At 44.2% G+C, this 22,522-nt stretch overlaps 1 protein-coding gene across 11 annotated transcripts in view; it reads right to left on the reverse strand.

Moving 5' to 3' along the window:
* Window positions 1–22,522, reverse strand: part of CELSR1 (cadherin EGF LAG seven-pass G-type receptor 1) — a 132,232-nt gene that overhangs the window by 39,645 nt on the left and 70,065 nt on the right. For all 11 annotated transcript variants that reach the window (XM_085512462.1, XM_085512323.1, XM_085512368.1 and 8 more), the window contains exons 4-8: window positions 21,719–21,834; window positions 18,940–19,028; window positions 3,008–3,165; window positions 1,757–1,920; window positions 495–620 (exon numbers count right to left, since the gene is read on the reverse strand). In XM_085512462.1, coding sequence (XP_085368588.1) covers window positions 495–620; window positions 1,757–1,920; window positions 3,008–3,165; window positions 18,940–19,028; window positions 21,719–21,834 — 653 coding nt within the window. The remainder of the gene's footprint in view (window positions 1–494; window positions 621–1,756; window positions 1,921–3,007; window positions 3,166–18,939; window positions 19,029–21,718; window positions 21,835–22,522) is intronic.

The raw sequence follows: 22,522 nt of genomic DNA on the forward strand, positions 1-22,522 counted from the left end.
TTCCTCATCTAGTATTAATGAGGTTTTACACATACACGCACATTGTGTTCAATCAAAGAAAAACCCAGTTAAACTGAAAGTGCTCGTACACAGCAGAAACTGCCTTCTTGCCAAGGAAGTGATGATTAAAAATGCACATTTGACCCTGGTTTGAGTCAAAGCCTAATAAAGTCAGCAGGATTCTTTCCATTGATTTAAGAGGGCTTAGGATTTGGCAGTTTTATTATAAACAAATTACCAAATACTGCCAAGTGCTGTGGAGCTGTGTTGGTCATATAAGTAAATTAATGAAAGCTGCTGCTACCATCGGTAAGTGAGCTATCACATTTACTATACAGGCGATCTCACACAGATTTCAAGCAGACAAAAGGTGATTTTTCAATTGCAGTCCTCTATTACTTATTCCTTAAATTGCCACAGTTGGACACAAATGCTCTGAGATGTCAGTGACTGGTAACGGGATGAGATGTTGCACAGAGGTCCTTTCACCCTACCTTGCTCACAGTTCTTCCCTCCATACTGCACGGGGCACTCGCAGATGTAGGTGCTCCACTTGTTAACACACGTGCCTCCGTTTTGGCACCAGTTGGCTTCGCAATAGTTCCTCTGTGCAGCACAGCCTGTAATTCAGAAAAACGGTAACTTTACACAGCTTCAGCAAGAAAAGGCTCTGCGGGATCGAAGCTGAGTTCATTTGCAAAAAGAAGACTTAGTCACTCTGTAAATGAAGAGAAAATTTGGGACAAGTATCCAGCGACCACTGCAGGAGACAGCCAGATTGACCAGTGCTATGACTCAGTACCACTGCTCTCAATTTACTAATGTAACCAGGAAACTAATCAGGGAACTGCAATGTGCACTGTCACACAGAGGAGTAACGCTACTGTAAGTTTTAAACCATGTGGGAACGTGCTAGAAACAAGGAAAAAGAAATCCAAACTCAAAAACAGACTTATTTTCTTATGTCCTCCCGGGTGTTTATTTCCACAGGACAAAAACTTGTGTTTAACCAACATCAGGGTCATGAATATTAAAAAAATGCTCCAAAATAAAAAAGTAATTTGAAGCTTATGCCACAAGTTCCTTCTTATTACACGATCAATGCACCAAATGAAACACCAGAATTTAGCTCTCACACAGACCTCCAGCAGGGTGAAAGGAAAGGACTTGCTGTTCTTCTGTCTAAGAGACAGATTTACGCTGATGAGAACGTTATGTAAATCAGAATTCATCTTTGTAGATCCAGGGACAAGAAACCAACCCAGAAATTCCAATATGCTGCTGTATGAAGCTGGCTCCAGACATGGAAAACTGCACCATTTGACTTACAGGATAAACATGATTCATGAAAAAGTCACTAGAAACAATGTCTTTTTCATGAACTAATCCTATTGGCTTTCAGAGCAAAGTGACACTGAATAGGTAGTTATTTCTTTGTTTAAAAAAATAGTAAATTATCTGTGCAAATTCCTGGGAGAAACTTGTGGTGATGTAGAAGGTCTAAACAAGCCCAGTTCTTTTCTGCCTGCCACTTACAGGTTTAAGTGCACGCCATGCCACAAGCTATTGTGCGCGTCCTTGGCACAGGCACTAACCACACCTTGCTCAAACAGACGTGGTGTGCTGAGCAGGCCTGGCTGCAGTCATGCCAGGGATGGGGCTGCTCACAGTGCCCACCTTTCTCAAATGCTGTTTTACATACAGGTAGGGCAGAGAGCTTCGTCCTGTTGACTTTTGAGCCTTTGGTCATTCTTACCTGGCAGCGTGCCATTGTTGGCAATGAAACTAGCCATGTCAATTGGCTTGCTGTCAATGGAGAGGTTCCTCATGCAGCCGACGAACTGCCTGTTGTGCACTGGGAAATCTTCTGGCAAGTTTGGGACGCCGCCGAGTAGCAGAGGGCCAGTCAGGTCCAACGATCTGAAGGAATAAAGAAATGATCATTGTTTCTCACATGCTGTTTGTTTTGTTTTGGTTCTTATCTTACTGTTTCCATAAGCGTGTTGGAGATGTCGAGTATACTCATGCTGCCATTTACCTCCAAACAACTCTCTGGTGAAACAGCTGTTACTGGTGACAACGCAGAAACACCATAACCTGTCATGTAGGGTTGCCATATGCACACAGAACCCAATGACCTGTCTTTAACAGTGGCAAACTTGAGGAAGAAAATGAAGATTATGGGAAAACATACAGCTGTGGGTCAATTCTTTCTGACTCCAGTAAGCCAGGGGCTGGCTTAGACTCCACAACAAAAGGGTTGAGGTGTTGTGGCCTTTCATGTAAGGACTTCATTATCATGCAGTGCCAATCCTTTTTAAGACTTCTGAAGATTTTATTGGTGGAAATAGATTCCACTGATTGATTCCAGACTGCAAGAAGTCTTGAATTACTCCTCATTTTTATGCTGCTCTCTCTCCTTGGGATTCTAGTGAAGCATGTGTTTATCAGTGGCTTTTCTGCTATCACTCATTATTTTATACCTCTATATGTTATTTGTTGTCCATTTTCTCTTTAAACTCAACAGCAATAATCCTTTTGGTCTTTCCTCATAGGAAAGGCTTTTTCTCATACCTGACGAGTTTCAGTGACCTTTTCTGTGCCTTCTTCATTTCCATCTCCTTTGAAAACAGGACCATTAACTTAAGTGATGGAAGTATTAAGCTTTTCAGCTATCTTTTTCCTAAAAAAGTTTAACAATGTGTTTGCCTCAATCTCTACATTTTCAAGTGGATTATTTTCTGGGGCCATCTACACTGATTTCTGGTTAATTCAGGTGCAATTTAGGCACACGTCTGTGTCTATGTGAAACTGTGCATTGCACCAAGTGTGCCAATGCTTGGAATAGCCTCCACCAAATTTCATCTGCCAAACTAAAACTTGCCAGTTTTTCTTGTTAAATTGCATCTTTTTTTCTGACTTCATCTGTTTGTTAACCTCATGTTGCTGACTGCTCCCTGGAGGAGAAGAACAAATGGAAAACACAAATAATAGAGGAAATTCTTACTTCTTTGAGCCAGTCTGAGTCCCCTGGGCAGCACAGGTGTAGTTTCCAATGAGGCTTCCGAAGCGTACGGCCACTGCTGTGTCACAGTCATCCACAGTCACCACTGCCACCTTTTCCCCCGAAGGTCCATGGGGAATTCCTAATCGTCCAATGTTGGGCTTCAAGAAGTAAAGAGCACGTCATACAATGCTATATACATGCAAGGATTTAAACACTGGTTCAGAGAGCTTAACAGCACACTTCTTATTACTCCCAAAGGGGGACTAAAATAGGATATTGAAATGAAATAGAAAAAGCTAAATTGACCAATTAAGTTGGCTAAGTTAGTCAATACCTAAGCAAGGAAAAAAAGCCCAAATGGATGACTTCAGAGGGTTTCATTCAGGAAACCCTACAATTCAGGAAACTCCTGCCTGCCCAACCACAAGGTGTCCTAAAGAACAAATGTGGGCACCAAAACAGGAACTATCACACTCAGCCTCATAACCTCACTGCTACCCTGTGTGCAGGCGCTGTCACCCTCACTTCAGCAACTACAAAAACTGGGGAAGCAATAAGGGGATAAAAGCCAATTCTTCCTGCTACAATTGTACACACATAAATACTTAAAGTCATCTCATCATCAGTAAAGACAGCAAGGTTTATTTGTAAGAGTAATTACCCTAACACAGAAAAAACTTCTTAAAAAGATGTTTCCTGGTGTCAGTTCCAGTTGGAAAGTATTTTCCACTTCCTCTACTTAATGTGAACTAATGTGATCACACAGTTTGGCAGCTATACAGTATAAGGTTTTGACCTCTCCTAACTCACAGATTTCAGTTTTCTGATACTCTCTGGGCTGTGCTGCTGCTTCGCCTGGGCAGACAGGAACCACAGATAGTTTTGGTGCTGAAAATATTATGGTGGAAACGATACTGAGCAACTTCTCAAAGTAAACCAAGAAAAAACCCCAACACATAAAAAACAAAGTAGCCGACAGGCAGACATTCCCTTCCAAAATTAAAATGTTTACATTCTGGGTGCTACTTCTATTCATTCAGAGGAATGATTTGATTAACATTTATGTTCTCTTGCTTCACTGAAATCATCTATTGTTTCTTACACAGGAGCCTTGACAAAGGAAGGGTATTTACTCTCGCAGCAGGAGGGCTCTGCCCAATGTTAATCAAGACTGCAACCTGATGAGATTCATCAGTTTGCAGCTGCTCCTTCACAGTCAAGCAGCCGCAGTGGTAAATGGATTTTTTTTCCCTTCTTTTATTTAACATTGAAATTGCAAAGTTTTTTCTTTAGATGCTGACTGGCAACTGCAGTGCAGACCTCTGGCATCTCTTCAGCTCTGATGACCACACATAACCATGAGCTGAAGAAAAATAAATGAATTACTCAAGTGATTGAAAAAAAAAACCCATACGCAGTACAAACCCTCCTTAGTTCAAACATGTCACGACTTACTGAACATGCTAAGAGTCCCATTTGATACAGCTGGCCAAAAATGAAAGAATATGCTGCTGAGAAAGGAAAGAAATTCTTTGAGTGATTTAATGTGATCTGGACTTCTTACTTCTGTCACACATAATATACTACTCATCTTCTCAGGACGCAGCTTAGGGAATGCCTGATAGCTGAAATGTTGTCAAAACCAAAAGCCTGGAACTGCAGGAGCTGAAGTTAGGCTTTCTTGCAGCATTCAATGACAAAACTGATTTTATTCATTTCTTATTTTGATTAGTCTTAAACACAGTTTTCTGGTGATTCAAAGGATATCTGGAGTACTATGAGAAGATAATCACTTTGAATACGAGGCTTAGAGAATTAATCACACAACATAAAAATTGGGATCTAATGACAAAAACTTCTACGGCAGGCATAGAGATTCCCAGCTATCGATGATGGGAAAGTATGGAAGAATTAACTGCATTAATTGAGTGTAAAGCTATTAAGAACTATGGTGTGGTTAAAAACATAGAACAACCACAATGAAGAGAATAGAATATTGCGGATAATTTGTATTTCATTTATTAAAAGTAACTTCAAACTAGAGCTGATGCACATTAATGTGGTCAGGGAAACGTAACAGACCGAAAGGACTCGTGAAGGCTGGCAAATGAAATCTGGGGAAGAGTTTTGGAGCTGAGAAGATGCAATCACTGCAATGGATGCGGTACAAGAACAAATGGATAAAAGATGCCCATGAGTAACGTAGGCTGTAAATCAGCAGGTGGTGCCCGGCATTAGGAGGGGTGATCTTTGGGACAGTGGCAGGGGCAAAAGTTATAAAGAACTCTATTTGTTTGGAATTAGAGAAGCTCATGTAAGCAATGGGCTGACCTGTGTTGCTAAGAGAAGAAGCCATAGCAATTAATACTTGCAAAATGCTCGACAGCACCGACATATACATTTCAAGCATGATCTCCGCTTCTGTGGTATATTACTGGAGCAAGACTGATCCCTACCAGGAGGAACAGCTACCACAAAACAGTGCCAATTCACACTATTATTTTCTGGAAATGTGTTCAAGGAGTTAAAAGCCAGACTTTCATCTGGGTCCTTAACAGTCCTTTCTGCCTGTCAGCCCCATCTCCTGAAACACCACGCTACCCTCAAAAGGCACGTTTCACTACTGTGCCAATTCTGCACTCATTGAGTAAATGCTCAGCGTGGTGAACAGGAATGTACCAGCATGACCCCCATTAGTGGCCATGCAAGTCACGTAACTGAGTTCCTGCTCACGGAACTGAAAATTTAGCTTGCACTGCCCTTAACACTGCCTTTTAACTTATTGCTTGCCCAGAAAGGAGCTGGGATTCAAACTTCAAAGACCACATGCTGAAAAAGTGAGTAGCAAGGAGAGGAACCAAGCAGTGCCAGAGAGAACCTGGTCACCCTTCAACAAAGCACAAAAGAATGTGTTTGTCCTGGGCTGAAAACATGGGGAAAAAAATGCAAATGTTGCAAAGCATTACCCTTATCATCATGTAATGATTCTTCAAATATTTGGTGTATCCCATATTAAAGTCTGCTGTATAGGTATCTATGCTTGCCTGTCATAACTGCACACAGAGTAATGAGAAGGAGGCAGAGCCCTGACACATTAAAGAGATTCCTTCATTTCTCTTTATCTGTAAAACAAGACGGATCATATTGATGTTCCTCAATGGCAGTAAGCACATAACATAGTAAACAATGGCCACTTTCCGGCTGTGGGGGTGCTGTTTCTGCCCTGGGTTGCCAATGTGGCTGCAGGCCACCTGCAGGCATTTCCTCTGGTCACAGTTGATGATGGAGTGAGAAAATGTCACTGAAAAAGTACTTTAGTGGAGATGCCAGATCTGATTGTAGTGAAACCCAAGTGTGGAGCGATGAACTGTTTTGACACCATCCGACAGTCTCAGCAGAAAGAAACATATGCTGACCCTCACAGGTGCCTGAAAAAAGCTGAGAAGCTTAATCTGTGAACTTGTGTTGTATAAATGGAGCCGGATAGAGGAGAGAAGGTCATCAAAACACATATGTTTACAGTTTGCATATCTACTGCACAAATCTACTCCCATTCCACTTAAAACATCAGAGCGAGATTCTGATGTATCCCAGTTTCATTTGGATCCTTTCTTATTTTAAAGTAAATATTTAACTGCTGGAACTCACACAGTTACTCATTAAAGATACAGATGGTCTAATAATGCATAGTGAGTGGAAAAGACATCCAGATTAATGGATAATGGAAGCCTTGTTCTATATGCTTTAAAACATTTCTGTTACATTTTTACATTATAAACAATATTGTTTTTAAAAGTCACAATGCAAAACCATTGTAGAAATTAAAGCAAATAGTCCACCTTGGGTAGAGTTATCTTGTATTAAACCAGACTGAATACTGTACACATAAAAATATGCAAAGTGACAACATTTGTTTAGTCACTCAACAACAGCAATGAGGATTAGCTCTCTGGATCTTACCCTGTATTAGTTAATCCATAAGATCACAGAATCTTTGAATAGCTTGGGTTGGAAGGGACCACAAAGATTACCTTGTTCCAACTACCCTGCCACCCACTAATTCAGGCACCACATCAGGCTGCACAGGGCCCTGTCTGACCTGCTCTTGAACATCTCCAAGTATGAGATTTCCACAGCTTCTCTGGGCAGCCTGTTCCAGCACCTCACCGCCCCTTCAGCAAAAGGGCTTTCCCAAAGGTCTCACAAAAGTCTCCTCAACCTGGAACATTTTCCACCAAATTCCATTCTCACCCCAAAAAATGCCATTTGACTTCTTGAAAAGATGGAAGGAGTGATAGTAGAGCATTTTTGGTCAGGCACAGAGCAGTATTCCATCTTCATAGGTATTTCCTGACCTCACACTCAAAGCTGTGCTCTGCAGTACCAGCCTTGGCCATGGCTCATTCCATCTGTCCAGCCGCCCCACTGAGCCCAGTGAAGGGGCTGACAGTGGAGGAGAGGACTTGGCAGCAGACTGCAATTATGGTCAAGACTTAGAGAACATAAAATAGGAACTCCAGAAAATGAGACCAAACTGATCTAGTCATGCTTGGCATCTGGAGAGCTGTTTTTCTCAGAGGATATATATAATGCCACATGCTGTAAATGCTGCCTTTCCTCGGCTCACTGTACTCATCAAAAATCTGCTTTAGAAAGTTGGCCTTTTGTCCAAAAGCTTTGTGCGGAATGGTTTAATATGCAGAGCTTGGTTTGTTTGTCTTTAAGTAAGTGTGAATCTGTAAAAAGAAAAGCCATCCTGAAGTCAGTGCCAGCCTTTCAGGGTTTCCAAGAGTTTGCTTACTGGACAATAAGTTACCCTTCTGTTTTTGTTAATCAGTAGCTAATGATTTATTGACTGTTATGAGTGGTTAAAGGTTAAAAAGAATCTGTTTCCTAGCTATTTTCAACACAAAACAACACTCCTCTGCATTGTTAACGTGCTGGTTCAGACCCCAATGTTGCTCAGTGCCTCACACCACTCCCTTTGGGGCTCTTTTCTTCCCAACCCTTCCAGCTACAGTGATAATGGGAAAAAATGGAGCCACCAGCAGTGGGTCCCGTGGGATGCTGCTGCCGGACCGTCCCCCTCCTGGCTCCCTGGCGCTCATTAGGCCTCCCGCCAGCCCCCCGGCCCCTTCGTTAACCCCCGGCCCCTCTGCTGCCATCCAACGCCTAGAAGGCAGCGAGCCCCTCTGATTCCCAGGCGATGCTGTGCTGCTTCAGTGGTCAAAAAGCTCATTAACCGCCTGCCGCCACGCTCTGCCTGGGCCAGCAGCCCCTGGCCGGCCCCAAGAGGAGGATAAATAAATAAGCAGGAAAAAACAATCGCATCGGCCAGCAGCGAGCAGAGAAATGCCAGTGAAGCTTAGTGCTGTGCCGTGAATTTTTCAGAGCAGTTGGGAAATTCTAGATTAGGTTAGATTAAGACGAACCATTAATGTTGATCTCTGCTTTTTTCAAGTTTCCCTCTAGAGATTTCCAAAGCATCTTTAAAATTAGTGATGTGAAGAACAGAAAATCTCTTGCAAACATCCACTGGATCCCTCCTGATGAGTCACCAGGGAAAAACAGGCCGCATCATTTCACATCAAACCCTCGTTCCTTTGATGTATGCATCCCCTTTACTCCCTGAATATTTTAATGGCATTTCTTTATACAAACTTGGCTCAAGTCTATAGAGAAACATGAGAGCCTGTGACAGTGAAAAGGAAAACCCCAAAGCTTCCCATCAGTGAATCAAAAATGCAAATGCTGAAAAGCCACCAGACCTGTTCCTTTCCTAGACAAACTCCCTGCAGCACCAGCAGTCCGCATTCAGGCTGGGCTGAGGGGCTGAGCGGGTTTTGCTGGCCTGGTTTGTTATCTCATTTTGGCTGCATCCAGCAGACAGGCTTCTCACACAGTCAGGGGATGTGGCACGTGTGAGCAGCACTGCTCTCAGAGCCGTAGAGACAGAGCAGCCTCATGTCCCACCTTGTATCCCATCATGTGGCAATGGCATGAGGCCTCACTGCAGAGCTGTGAAGAGCCGTGTGCATGCATAGCTGGCATCCAGAAGCACTCCTTTTATGACAGAAAGCGAACAGCATTTTCACAGGTCCCATACAACTCCTGCCAAGGCATGCTCTTGCATTTGACTAATTTTGGCCCTCCGCAGCCCTCTCCTCCTCCCTGTTGTGCCCCTATGGCTGTGCTCCTTCCCCCTGCCCTCTCTTCTGCCTCCCTCCCTTCCACCTGCTCCCCTTACAGCTGTGTCCTCCTTCAGGTGCTCTCCTCTCCCACTTCAGCAAATCTCCCTTCACAATTTGCCCCTATGTCAGAGTACAACTCCCAAACATATTTTGCTTCCTATAAATACAGTATTTATTACATCTTACTCATGCATCCAGGATGAAAACATTATTGCTGTCAGGTTGCAGGTTAACACCTAGAAATAGCACAACACAGCCAACTCTCTCCCTTATCCTTGTCCCAGTTGACATCTTGCCAAGGCTGGATATTAGGGAAGGGTTCAGGCTGGATACTAAGAACAGTTTCTTCCCAGAAAGAGTGGTGATGCACTGGCTTAGGCTGCCCAGGGAGGTGCTGGAGTCCTGCCCAACACCTGCCCATGGAGGTGCTGAGGAGCCGCGTGGACATGGCACTGAGGGACATGGTCAGTGGGTACAGTGGGGATGGGCTGATGGTTGGACTGGATGATCTTAGTGGTCATTCCAACCTTAATAATCCCATGATTCTGACCATTCTGGGGCTTAGTGCAGGTGTCTGGGGCACAGCTGGGTCTATCAAACCCAGTAGTTCCACAGTGCCATATGGACCATGTGAGGGACCGTCAGGCCCTCTGGTCCCCAGGTGAGCAAGGGCCTGCTTCCCCTCATTCCACAGACAGATGCAAAATGCCTGAAAAGTTCACCGGGAATTAGTGAGTTACTATAGATTTAGTGTGTGATTAAAGGCAGATAGCAGTGCACTTCAAAGTCCTTGCACTGAATTCCTGAGGTGCCATTTCAATGACTTTGCTGAAAACAGCATGCCATGCCAAATCGGTGTTTCATCCCCTCCAAAATAGAATAGAGGGTGAAAATGCTCCTTCGCAACAACAAAAAGGACAGAGGCATTTTTTGGAAGAACAACATACTTTGTCAGAAACAGAAAAGCACAAAAACTAGCGGCACTTGAGGAAGGTAAATAAATGGTTGTCACCACAGGTGCAGTCCTAATGACTGGGACCCAAACCTGCCAAACCTGAAGAAAATTATGTGATGCCACGGTGTCAATGAAACCAGAACTGAGAATGTCACTGCTCCCAGCGCTGAATGTTACTTGGTAACCCCACTGCTTGTTCCCCATCTCGGAACAGCAGTTGGCTCTGCAGGGCCCAGCCCTCAGTGAATATGAGGCCTGATCCTCCAGTCTGCCACCTTCCTGCCTCTTCAGCTTTCAGAGGAGCTGAAAAACACCTTTTGGGGAAATGCTACTAAATCTCCAAGGAGATCTGTGGTGTGAAGGTGTTTGGCAGCCCAAGCCAACCCAGGCTGACCGGTGCCAGCTTGTCCAGGGCTGTCTGCAGGGCAGAAAGCCTAAAGCCACAGGGGACCACACAACTGAGGCCCAGCCAAGGGGAAGGTGGACACAAGCTTTAAGCGCTGTTTGTTTTTGACTTCAAGACTCTGTGCAAAAATCCTGGGTAGTGCTTCAGAAACACCCCTTTTACATGCAATTATAAAATCACTATCACAACAAGTATGTCAGGTGTTGCTTGCAAATTCTGTCAGAATAGTGTTGCAAAAGCACTGGGAAGAGAAAGACAGTAAAGCATTCTGCACTGGCCTGGCCCACTTCCTCCCTAACATTTCTCCAAGCTGTTACAGATAGCTGAGCAATTCAGGGCTGAGGAGCAGGACACACTTTGCATTTCAATGACCCTCAGATGACTTTCACCGTTTTACACTTTCATTTCCTTAGACACAGATTTAGAGGCCGGTTATTTGTTATTTTGTGTCAAGGCAATGGAATGTCGCTCTACAGCCAAGCCCTGATTTCCTTTCTCGGGTATTAATCACTTTTCACTTATCCTTTACCAGAAAAAATAAAAAAATAAAAAAATAAAAAACAAAAAAAAAATCAACAAAAACAATAACTACTAATTGAAACATGCAAGAATAACTATCCTGTTCTGAAAGAGCAGATTGGCTCACTCCATTATGCCCACTAAAACCATGTCAGAGCAGGACCAAATAAAAGCCGGGCAACCCTGTAGTCATTTTCAGAAGGTGTTAAGAATGAAGGAATGGTTGTCACAGGCCATAGCAAGTTGTGCTAAGGGAGCATCAGATGGATGTGAAGGAGTGTAAGACTGGGACAACCCTACAGCAACACTTCTCCTGCCTTCCCAACTCCTACCCTTCCCACCCTCAACACAAAAGATGGAGCTCTGGGTGTGTTTTCAGCAGATCCTGCCCCATTTTATGGTTGAAATGGACTGATGTTATTATCTACTCATGCTTTTGCCTAATTAAACAGAACTCACCTCAGAACCATTGAGTTGTGCCCCAACAACACAGCTAGCTCACTTGAGCTAAAATTTTCCCTCAGAAAGGAAAAGGCTGACATGACTTAAAGATTTCAAAGGATGCTCAAACCACCAGAACTTCTGGTAGGTAACTGCACATTATCTACCTGACCTGTAAATGATGCTGTGTGTTATTTCTAGCATATATCAAGCTTTAGTTTCTGCATTTCAAATCTATGATCTTATCTAGAACTTCCATTGACGATCCTCAGGACTTCTGTGGAAGCTGTTGAGTTGAAGCTCGGCAAAGATGGGAGTCTGAATCATGAGGAAATGACTCACACACTGAGCTATTTCAGCAGAGGTTACCTTTACTCGTGACAATTTCAAAACTGAGCTTTGAGCGTGTAGGAAATGACATGTTTTGCATTCAGACATGAGGTACATTTTGTGTTTGACTAAAACAACATTTTGATCTTTGTAAAATCCTGGCCTGCATTCAGCAGATGGAAAATCTAATTTCTTTCCCTTCCTTTGGATGCTTGTAATTTTAATTGCTCAAGTTTTTAAGGTCATACCCATATTCAGTGGGTACCTCCAGCAGAAGCTACCACCATGCTGTAAGAGCATACAAGTCTACCCACCAAAAGCACAAATATCCACTGATTCAGGAATTTCTTTTCTTTTAAGAAAGTTGTAAGTAAAGTACCTTGATGGCATCTGACTTCTCATATTGGTTAACTCAGTAAAAATTCCTTGGCCTCTTTAGTTGGGAAGTAAATAAAACACACGTTCCTCTCTGGATACTGGTAAAATTTCTGACCCTGAATGGCAAAGCAAGTGAGTTTTTCAACAGAACAGCTTTGCTTTTCTTCCCTGTATAACAAGAAAGTCCCCTCTGACAAAATGAGGCCCTGTACTTAACCAGGTAACCACTGACAAGCAGACTGGACTGCTGCTCTGCCCCCTGTATTCTTGGTGTCCTGCAAACTTTCCCATGTTTAAATTGTCATGAAAACTCATGACTTTTTCAGTATCTACAATGCCCTTCCTCCCCTCCAAACAATATTTGCTTAACACTGCAATTAATGCTCTGCATTTTTTACCACCAGGAGATGCCAAGAACTGCTGGAGCAGGACCGAGCTAATCACAGACACTGTGGACAACAGCAAGTTTCTCTGAGACAACAGAATTCAACTCTGGAGGGCCCACATCTGATCAACAGTGGCAATATCATAACCTTCAACAGCTTCTTTGTTTACTCAGCAAATCTCCCTCAATCCTTTAACAAATTAGTCTGGAAGCCACCAGGAGGATTAACTTCAGAAATTCTCCCTCAGATCACAATTATGTCTGCTCAGATGTCACGAGTGATAGACATTTACATAAGCCGTATCTAATCTTTATTGCAAATTACATTTCCAGCAGTTTGACTTGTGTTGGATCCGTCTTTTCTGCTCCAAATAAATGAAAGCAAAGGGAAAGGAAGCCTCTCCCCATTGTGGGAGGTGCTCCCAACACAAGCTATAACACCCAACGCCTATTCAAGAATTTCCTCATCAGCCATGTTTTCTGACCGTTCCAAGATAAACAATATTGGATGTCATCCTGGATACTGTAAGGGCAGAATCTTCCAACCTTGGTCCACTGACTGAATGTTACACATAGCTGGTGGCAGCTACGTGGTTTTTTTCCAGGGAGCTGGCAGTCTCTATTTGGCGGCAGGCATTTGCTTACCTCATCAATCACTGGGACAGCTGGCAGCCTCATCAGAGGGCAAGTTGAGGCTGGGCAAACATTGCCTTCGTGCCAGACAGGGACAGGGATGGAGATGGGCAGTGGTGGGGCACAGAGAGGTCTGTGCTGAGCCCTTGTGCTGTGCTCTGGTTCACCTGTCAGCCTTGAGACAGACCCAGCACTTCTAACAGGAATTGCTGGTCCCAAATAAAGAACAATTCTGTTTCCTCAAGAGGTGAATTTGTTGTTGCCAGAGAATGGTGTGCATTCAGAAGATGAGAGACCTGTGTCTGCAGGCCCCGCAGGCACCTGGCACAGGGCCACACAAAGTAAGGCTGACTGTCCACGTTGCTGCATTTCATCCCACCCTAAAGTGCTACATCAAGCTCCCTAATGCAGATTAACACAACGGTTGTGTGTGAGCACAGAGGTGGAACTTAACTTTCAAATGGGAACTTTTGCCTGTGCCTGCTGAAGTCCTTTGGAAGTGCTCCCAGTCGTTCAACGCTGGCTCTCAGAGGCAAAACAGAGGCTCCAGTAAAATAAAGGCAGTGATGAATGTTACAGATTTGCTATAAAGATAACGAAAATCCTGAAGATTATTCTGCTAATGAGTTGCAGGCATAACATGGAACAGAATGAGAAAATGCAGGAGTTGTACAAGACAGAATCCAGGAGGAGCTCACAGCTGCAACATGGTCAGTAGGTACTGCACTAAAAAGGCCTGCTCCAGTGTCTGTTTGGAGTCCATTTTGAAACCTATGTGGGGACACAAGGAAGCTGAGGCTGATGGAAGCAATGTTGATGGCCATGGCTGGCAGACATGGTGGGAAGCAGCCTGAGGAAGAACGGGAGCTAGAAGGGGGCTGTGGTTTCTCCAGGTGGTGGATGCAGGAGAAGATGAGAATACAGGGGAGGGCAGGATTTCAGTGGGGAGAAGCAGTGCAAGGGGAATCAGTGATCAAAATTATTCATTCTGCTGATGCCATACAACAGCTACACAGACATAGTTTAATAACCATTTAGGATCAACCATGGAGGCACAAGGGGAGAGCTGCAAAATGTACCTGAGGTGCAGAAAATCAATTACAGAGTGTGTCTTGGCACGGAAGCAGAGCGGATTTTGGCAAGGGCAAACAACTGCCGTTCAGAGGGATGGGCACAAGCTCTTCAGGAAGAAAAGACATGGGCAAATTCTAGCCCTCAAGTGAGCTCGGAGCTCAGTCTTGCTGGCAAGACTCAAGTTTCAGCTTGCCTCAGTCGCAGGCCAGCGAACCCCATTGTGGGAAGGAAAGCAGCAGGTCCCTGCAATGAGTGCTGCACCCCAGGCAGTCAGGCTTCTGAAGAGCAATCATGTCGCTCCTCAGCAGCTTCAGGGAATGCATGGAAGAAGTGAAAATAAGGCACCTTACTGCTACCTGCTGTCAAATAGGTCTAGTTGTGGGAGAAGCATCAAGTTTGTCCTGAATACCTCCTTGCCAGAAGCTGGAGGAATAAGTAACCAGCACAGCCAAGGTTCTTCAAAGCATCCTTACTGTTGTGAGCCCCTCTGAGAGTCAGCTGGGGATTTATACAGTCCGTCTTCCACAATGGCTGCAATACACTTTGGGCACACAGAGATCACACGTTTCTCTCTGCCCTTTCCAGATTTTCCATTATTTAACTAAAATTACCCCTGTACTCCCTTAAAGAGACCCAGGAAGAGCTTCTACCTAGAGAACAGTAACGTCCTTAAGTGACTTTGATGTCACGTACATAAGTAACATACAAAATACACAGTATATAAATATACATGTTCATACCCTCTATAATTAAAGGAACATGTCCATACGTAAAACAGTTTTATCTCTTGCCAAATGATGAATTCTACCCCGAGGTAATGAGTCAGGTAAAACATTAACATAAACGTGATGGTGTATCTTAAATTTGCAACAAAACTGAATTTCTATCAGAACTCTGGGAGAGCAGCTTGAAGTTTTCACTAGATTAAGAACATCACCCACTATCCAGGCTCACTGAAATCTCCCGTACCAAACACAGCCCACAACATGATGCTGTATGCACAGTGAAAGCCAGCTAATTTCTGTGATACTACTGATATTGAGCATTGCTATCATCAAACATCCTGGTGGTTTTGGTCATATTCCAGACTGACAAACAGCATCACTTAACCCACTGCCTGCCATTCATTCCTGCATGTTCAGCCAAAGGACCCCTAAGGGCCAAACCAGCACAGACTGACTGTGCTCCCATTGTGCAGACAGGACTCAGGCTACCAAGGCAAAGTGAGTGCTCATTCTGCTACTGCCCCGTGAACAAGCAGCAGGAGCTTCTGCTGTTTTCCATCAATGCTGAGTTGAAATCTTTCCCCTTTGGCCACTTTTCCTTCCAAATTAATACAAATATCTCTTTACTTCTGAGTTTTGTATAGATCTATATACCTCTTGAGAAAGAAGGTCATGCAGGTCACCTCTAATTCAATACTACCCATTGACTCTAATGGCTGCAAGACCTGGATACCAGAAGCAAATATGTTTTAGCTAACAGAACCAGTGAACAGCTTTCCTCCCTGCTTTCCCCCAGCTGTCAGCAAACCCCTATCACTGCAAAAAACACTGCTTACATGTAAACCACCGTCTCGCTACTGGGTAAGTGACAACACTTTTAATACATAACTGAAACTAGACAACAGTTTTAAAACACTGCTACAGCTCATAGAGCTACAGATTCTTTCCTCTTGGTGTTTGCCTCCTGGGAATTCAGTAGAGAGCCAACACTTAGTCAGTAAGACATCCACAGGTCTCACTTAGGTGTTTCTACATTTCCAAGGGTGTTGAGAGGAAGCACCACTACGCTGAGTGGATGGGGCTGGAAGAGGAATTACAGAGGACGCTGCCCACAGGACAGAGGTGTGGGGCAGTGCCTGCAACCAGCTGCAGTGGGACGACCTCTGCTTCTTCTGACTTGCACTTGGAATTCAGAAGAGGATCCATCTACAACAGAGACTTGAGGGAGGAATAAAATTGGTATGTGTGAAGCACAGAGTGGGGCTGCTGGTGTCAGGTCTGAATGGGGGGCTGCACCAGCCTCTTCTTAGTGAGTCCCAAATGTCCGTCCCACAGGGGCAGGGGACCCTTACAATGAGGAATCAATTGTAAAATAACATTTTCTAGATGGCATTGAAGATACCTGTAATTTTAGCAAGCACGTGGCTCCTGAGTTGAGCACAGAAAATAATCCGTGAGTCATTTCTACGCTTATTTCACATCTACTTATCATTATCACTGAGCTGATCCCGCAGCAAGGCACCAGCTGGGATGACAAACTGATGCTGCAGAAGCTTCCTACCAGAACTGCCCTGCACACACTTGCTCCTGAATTCCACATTTCAGTGACATTCAGCAAAACTTCACCCACGGAGCTGCAGATGCCAAAAACTACTTAAACTGCGCTTGTCTCCGAACACCATCAACTCGGATTTCAAGAACAGCTTCCAGACCTGTGCAAACTCATCTAAGAGAATTTGCTTTGGCGTGAAGCAATTTAGGTTACGTGTCAAAGTCTGTTAGTGATTCTCCTCGAAAATTTAAGATGAAAAATTAAGCTCAGCTGTGAAGAAATCTGATGCTACTTGCGTGAACTGCAGCGGTATCTGAAAGCTCCATAGAAGACCAAGCCTCTTTTTCTTCTTTTATTTTTGCTAGATGCCGTATGAAGAAAAAGGGCAATAAGAAGGGAAATGATCTGAACAGTTCCTAGCACAAACTTCTTAAAAAACATACTTTAAATAAGTTTAATGGAAAAAATGAAACTGGGGAAGAAGAATGAGCCTAAGAGTGACTATCTCAGGGAGGCTGCGCTGTGTCTGAGCAGAGGGAAGGGGCAGAAGCAGAGATGGGATGAGGACGTGGCACTGTGCAGTGGGATACTGGAAGGATGCAGCACCTGCAGAACAATACCAGTGCAGCTCCTGTCCTGCCTCTGCCCATCTGCCAGCTTGTGTGATTCAGGCTAAGTCATGAGTTTTGGGTACTGTTATCCAAACATGTCTTTGCCTCATCAAGTTTAGACACAGCATTCCGTTTACTCTGGCACAACCCAAGTCCCTAAATTATCTCTGCCTTTTCAACTTGCTCAAAGGCATTTTTCTTCCAGCTCTGTTAAAATACAAAGTAGCCAGTGAACTGCTTTGCCAGCAAACAGGAGCAGGGTGAAGGGCACGGAGCACCCTGCTTTGTCTCTCTTCCCCAAATTCTCCCCACACAGTGGGGACCAGCTCATTCCCCTTGGAAGAAGTGGGGCTGAGGAACAAAAGAAGACAGGCTGCCCGTATTAACACCAGTTAAACACCCATCCCCACACTACAAGCACTGCTCACCAACCAGTCTGGTCGAAAACAAGGCAGGGGGTTATTTTTAACGCCTGTGTCAGATCTCTTTGCCTTTTAAAGAGTGTCCTGGGGCTGCCTGGGCCCTTATCTTCCTGACAGCGTGCCAGAGCTGCTCCACAGGCTGTGCTGCAGCTGCCCCGGCCCTGCCACTGGGGAGCTGAGGGCAGGAGCATCTCCCCATCGTCCCTGCAAATGCTTGGCTCTTCATTGAGAAAAACCTAGGGTATGGGAACATGTTTAGTAAGAGAGCCCTTGTGGAGTTCAAAGATGCAAGCACAGTCACACATCAAGCTTCACTTCTGTTTCTCTATGTCCCAGTGGATAGCTAAAAGTATATTGGGTTTAAGCAACAAAATCAAGAGTTTCAGTGGACCAGGAGACCCTTGGACTCAAGAGTCCAAAGAAAACCCTCCCACTCAATCTACCACACAAACCGTGATGACAGGATGCAGCAGTGGGAAAAGAATTTGCTGATCATATTAATCCTTCATCTTCCTTTCAGCTTCCTACATTAGTATCCTGTTTCCTTTTTAACAGCCAACAATACTCCTCTATTTCCTGTTGTAATCCCTCCTAATGCTGTCATTTTGGACTTAAAAGCGGCGCTTCTCAGGAACTAAACAAATTCTTTGATTTTTGCCGTAGGTTGAAGAGCTCTGACATCCATCTGCACACAGTGACACTGCACCCCTGAATGCCTGCACTTTGCTTCTCCTCAAAGTGGCTGCTTTGCACGAGTCCCCATCTCATCAAGCTGAGCCTCCTTGTGACAGCTCGAGAGAGCACATGTTGACCCGTCCCCTTTGGGACAGCCCCTCTGAGTGCCCCCGACAGCATGGAGCCATACTTGCTGCATTCCTCCTGCACATCCTTTCATATACAGACAAAAAATGGTGCAGTAAAATAGCTGTCAGTTACCAGAAAGTGTCACACATTTCCCAATCAAAGTTTCCAAACCAGAAAGCTTGCACTAACTAAGCTGATTGCTTCACAAGTGAAAATAGGGATATATGGAGCAATTTCATTTTGCCTCAAAGAATCCCATGTTAGTGGTGGTGTATGTTAGTGCCTGGTGGTATTTCTAGCAGGACATACGAGGTCAGACTTCACCTTCTTGAGATAAAACTCAGAAGGAAGCTTTGACGTAGGCAGGTGAACAAGACCAACCCCATTTGTGCAGAGCTGGTTAAATAAATACAGTTTGGGTCACCTGCATACATCAGCAGAGCTCAGTGACGCGTGTCTCTATGACTGACAAATAATAGGGGTATCGCCAGTGTGATTTCCCTTACCTTATTGTAGTACTGCACCTGGACCGAATGCCATTGCCCGTCACTGACCCCTCCAGGAACAAACGGTGCCACCGTCGTGGTCGTCTCCCCTGCAAGAACAGGAGAAGAGAAGGGGGGTCAGTGCTCCTGCAATGCCGCTGAACCCCACAGTGTAACACAGTGTGACCTTCATTGGGTGCAAGATGTAGCCGCCTTAATTTCTCATGGAGGAATTATTTTGGAACTGGAACTGCTTTGGTGCACAGATACAAAAACAGCTTGGCACATATTCTAGTGAAATGTGCTATTTTCTGTTATGCTTTTTGCAGAGCGCATAGGTATTGTGTAGATACAGTCACCGATACAACGGCCAATGTGAATTTCTCTACTTTTCTGCCAGAAGCAGCACACTACATTTTTTTACATGAAGGGCACTGTGCGCCAGGGGAGGTTCAGGTTGGATATCAGGAACAATTTCTTGTCAGAAAGAGCGGTGGGGAAGTGGCACAGGCTGCACAGGGAGCTGGTGGAGTCACTGCTCCTGGAGGTGTTCAAGAACCACGTGGATGTGGCACTGAGGGATGTGGCCAGTGGGTACAGTGGGGATGGGCTGATGGTTGGACTGGATGATCTTAGTGGTCTTTTCTACTCTAGTGATTCTATGCCAAGATATTTTCTTAGGGAAGAGAATCCTACTTGCAGTCAGTTCCAGTCCATTGGAACTCCTGGAGTTCCAATGCAACTGTGTGAGATAGTTACGTGTGTAAAACACAGGAACAGTAACTGTGGATCTCAGCAGAATTTTACAAGAGATTAATGAAATTATTGGCAGCCCTTCAGTATTTAAATTTGAAAGCAAGCTCTTCACGTCGCAATTGTAAAGCAGAAGCCTTTAAATCAGGTCTGAGTCAGCACAACCTGCTCAGTTACCACGCATATCTGCTCCAAGGTAGCAACAAAATAAACATTGGCGTTGAAAGGACATAAAAGACTTGGCAAGGAGAGCAGATTGCCAGGTTTTGTCTTTTTTTTTCTTTCTTTCTTTTTTAAACAGTTGGAAAATTCTACATAATAACCCACAGGAAAATTCACTCCCTCCCATAAGTCAACATTATTGTTGAGCTTAAAGATGTACTTTCTGCTCTTTACTTGCAACTAATGCTTTACCCTGCGTGAAGCATTATCCCTTTCACTCCTATTGTACGTAATCCTGTTCATTTCAGTTTAACACATCTGACTCCTTGCTGTGATGCTTTTTATCATACGCTGATAGAAATGTGGCAAATAAAATATATATATTTTTAATTCAGTTTAAAAGTTTCCACAATAGGAATGTCCCTGATCTCCAACCTCTTTGCTTTGCTTTCTGTGCAAAAGTTGTTGCGACAGGTAAAGCACTCAGATCAGGTGTCCAAAACTTGCATTGTTCGTTAAATGCCACTTAAAACTATAAAACATCAACCGTTCTCCTTCCAAAGAAAATACCATTTGTAAGGTACAGGATCAGACCTGCTCTGGGGTGCAGCAGTGCAAATCTAAATTTAGTTTCCTGTATTTTAAAAGAGTTCCTCCACATTTAAATGCATATAAGTGCAAGTTGATTTTTTTTCTCATTCATCCTCAGGGTGCCTTCCTAGCAATTTTATTCAAGTTTAGACAAGTGGAACAGAGATACAGAAGAAAGCAAATCTCTCCACCAGTAGCAAGTTATTTCATTACGCTAATCCACTGAAAATGCATTCTAGTTTGGACATCTTCTGGGTAATAAAGGAGGAATGAAACTGGAGTATCCTCTACCCAAATGGCTCACATATGCACTTCAATGCTGCTGGTAAGTCAGTGGGGTCACACAAGATTTACAGTGGGGTCTGATGGACACAATCATCAGTGACAGGGAGGGTGTATCACCAGCATGAGCCTGTTGCTTCTACTGCTTTATTTCTTGCAATGTCTTTCCTTTCAAAGAAGTAAGAGTCAACCAGAGCCTGCATTGCCAACTTTGAAGGAGACCAGGAAATAACAGGATTATTTATCTCCCGCGATAAGTGCCTTGTACACAGCTACAAATGTCTCAGCTGACTACATGTATTGGGTCCCTGTTGCAGGACACAGTGACATGGTTCATCCCAAGCCTTGCTCATCAGCATTCCCCGCTCTCTGCTCCTGGAAGCACTAGAAGATGCCAAGTTTGTCCTAATGCAGAAAGAATGCAAATGCCAAAGCCTCCATTTCATGATTTCTAGCCCAGCTTGGCAATGAGGGAGCAGATGTGTTCTCCAAAATTTATTGCAGATTACATGCCAGGGAGGAGCTTCTAGTGGGCACTGATGGATTCCATCGACGTATTGCTTGGCACAGGCAATAAAGTATGGCAAGCATTCTTCATTTGTCTGCTTTGGCTCACAGGTATTCTTCAGAATACAGTTAGGCACCCAGTTTTACTGATGATGTAGTAAGAAAGCACATAAATACACAACATTTATGCTGGCATAACAAAATGAAGTCTCATTTAAGCAAGCATTGGCTGCCAGAGTAGTATCAACCTTTTACATTACTCATAAACTCTGGGTTTTATAACTGATATGTTGACAAGCTCCTGTCTACGACAGCGAGTGCTACCACCACAAACTGCTACAATCTGGAGTACTCTGCAACACCCTCCATCAATCGTTAATGGCACAGTGTCAGCCAGTTACTCTATTAACAAGGCAGCACATATAAATTCATGGAAGCACATTTCCAGCCAGGCTGAGAAGATCTCAGGACCATAAGCAGAGACGCTCTCAGAGTGCCACCCCACCTGCAGAGAACGTGAGCTGGATCTGCTCCTCAATGATCTCCAAGGCAATGAAGTCGTGCTTCTCGTTGAACCGCCCGTTGTAGAGGAGGAGAGCGTTCCTCTCCCTGGTTGCAAACCTGGAACAAAGAGACAAGTAGTCAGGTCACAATCAGAAATGCAAACCTTTGGCTCGTTCCTCAGACAGGAAATGGTACAATTAAATAAGCAGCAGGGCAAATATTTGTGTTTGTTTTTTTGTTTTTCACGTTGACAGGAGAGAGTGACGGAAATTACAGAGCGCTGCTGTGGATGCTGATCCTAACAAAAGGTGAAATGATGCAGACACGCAATTCAGAGCGAGTATCTGATGCTGCCCACAGTAGCAGTTCCTACACTTTGCAGAGCTGGAAAGGCAGAGAGAGTTTGACATCAAAGAGGGGTACTGCTGCCTGCTTACTGTCCACATGCTGCATGCTACAAGGGGAGTCATAAACTGATCAAAAAGAACTGCTGGGGAAGCAAGGGGGAGAGCAAGATAAGAGGTATCTGAATAATGCCACGCAGATAATCAAGGCTCATCAATCAGCAGTAAAGCCAATCAGAGGAAGGAAAACAAACATTTGAACAGTTCCACTAAACTAGTTCCAGTGGGCGTACTTTAGCTTTATTTTTCTGGTGCCTCCAATCTGGGATGTATCACACCTTTCCTGCAGCAAAACAGCCAACCCCTCTTTTAGAAAAGCTCGACTTTCTGTCAGCACAAAAATGTCTGTGTATTTCATGATTTTACTTCTTCCAGTCAAGCACTTCACCCAAAGCAGTGAA

The sequence above is a fragment of the Coturnix japonica genome, chromosome 1 (genome assembly GCF_054131305.1).
Source record: "Coturnix japonica strain WE chromosome 1, WE-NBRP24, whole genome shotgun sequence".
Lineage (NCBI taxonomy): Eukaryota > Metazoa > Chordata > Aves > Galliformes > Phasianidae > Coturnix > Coturnix japonica.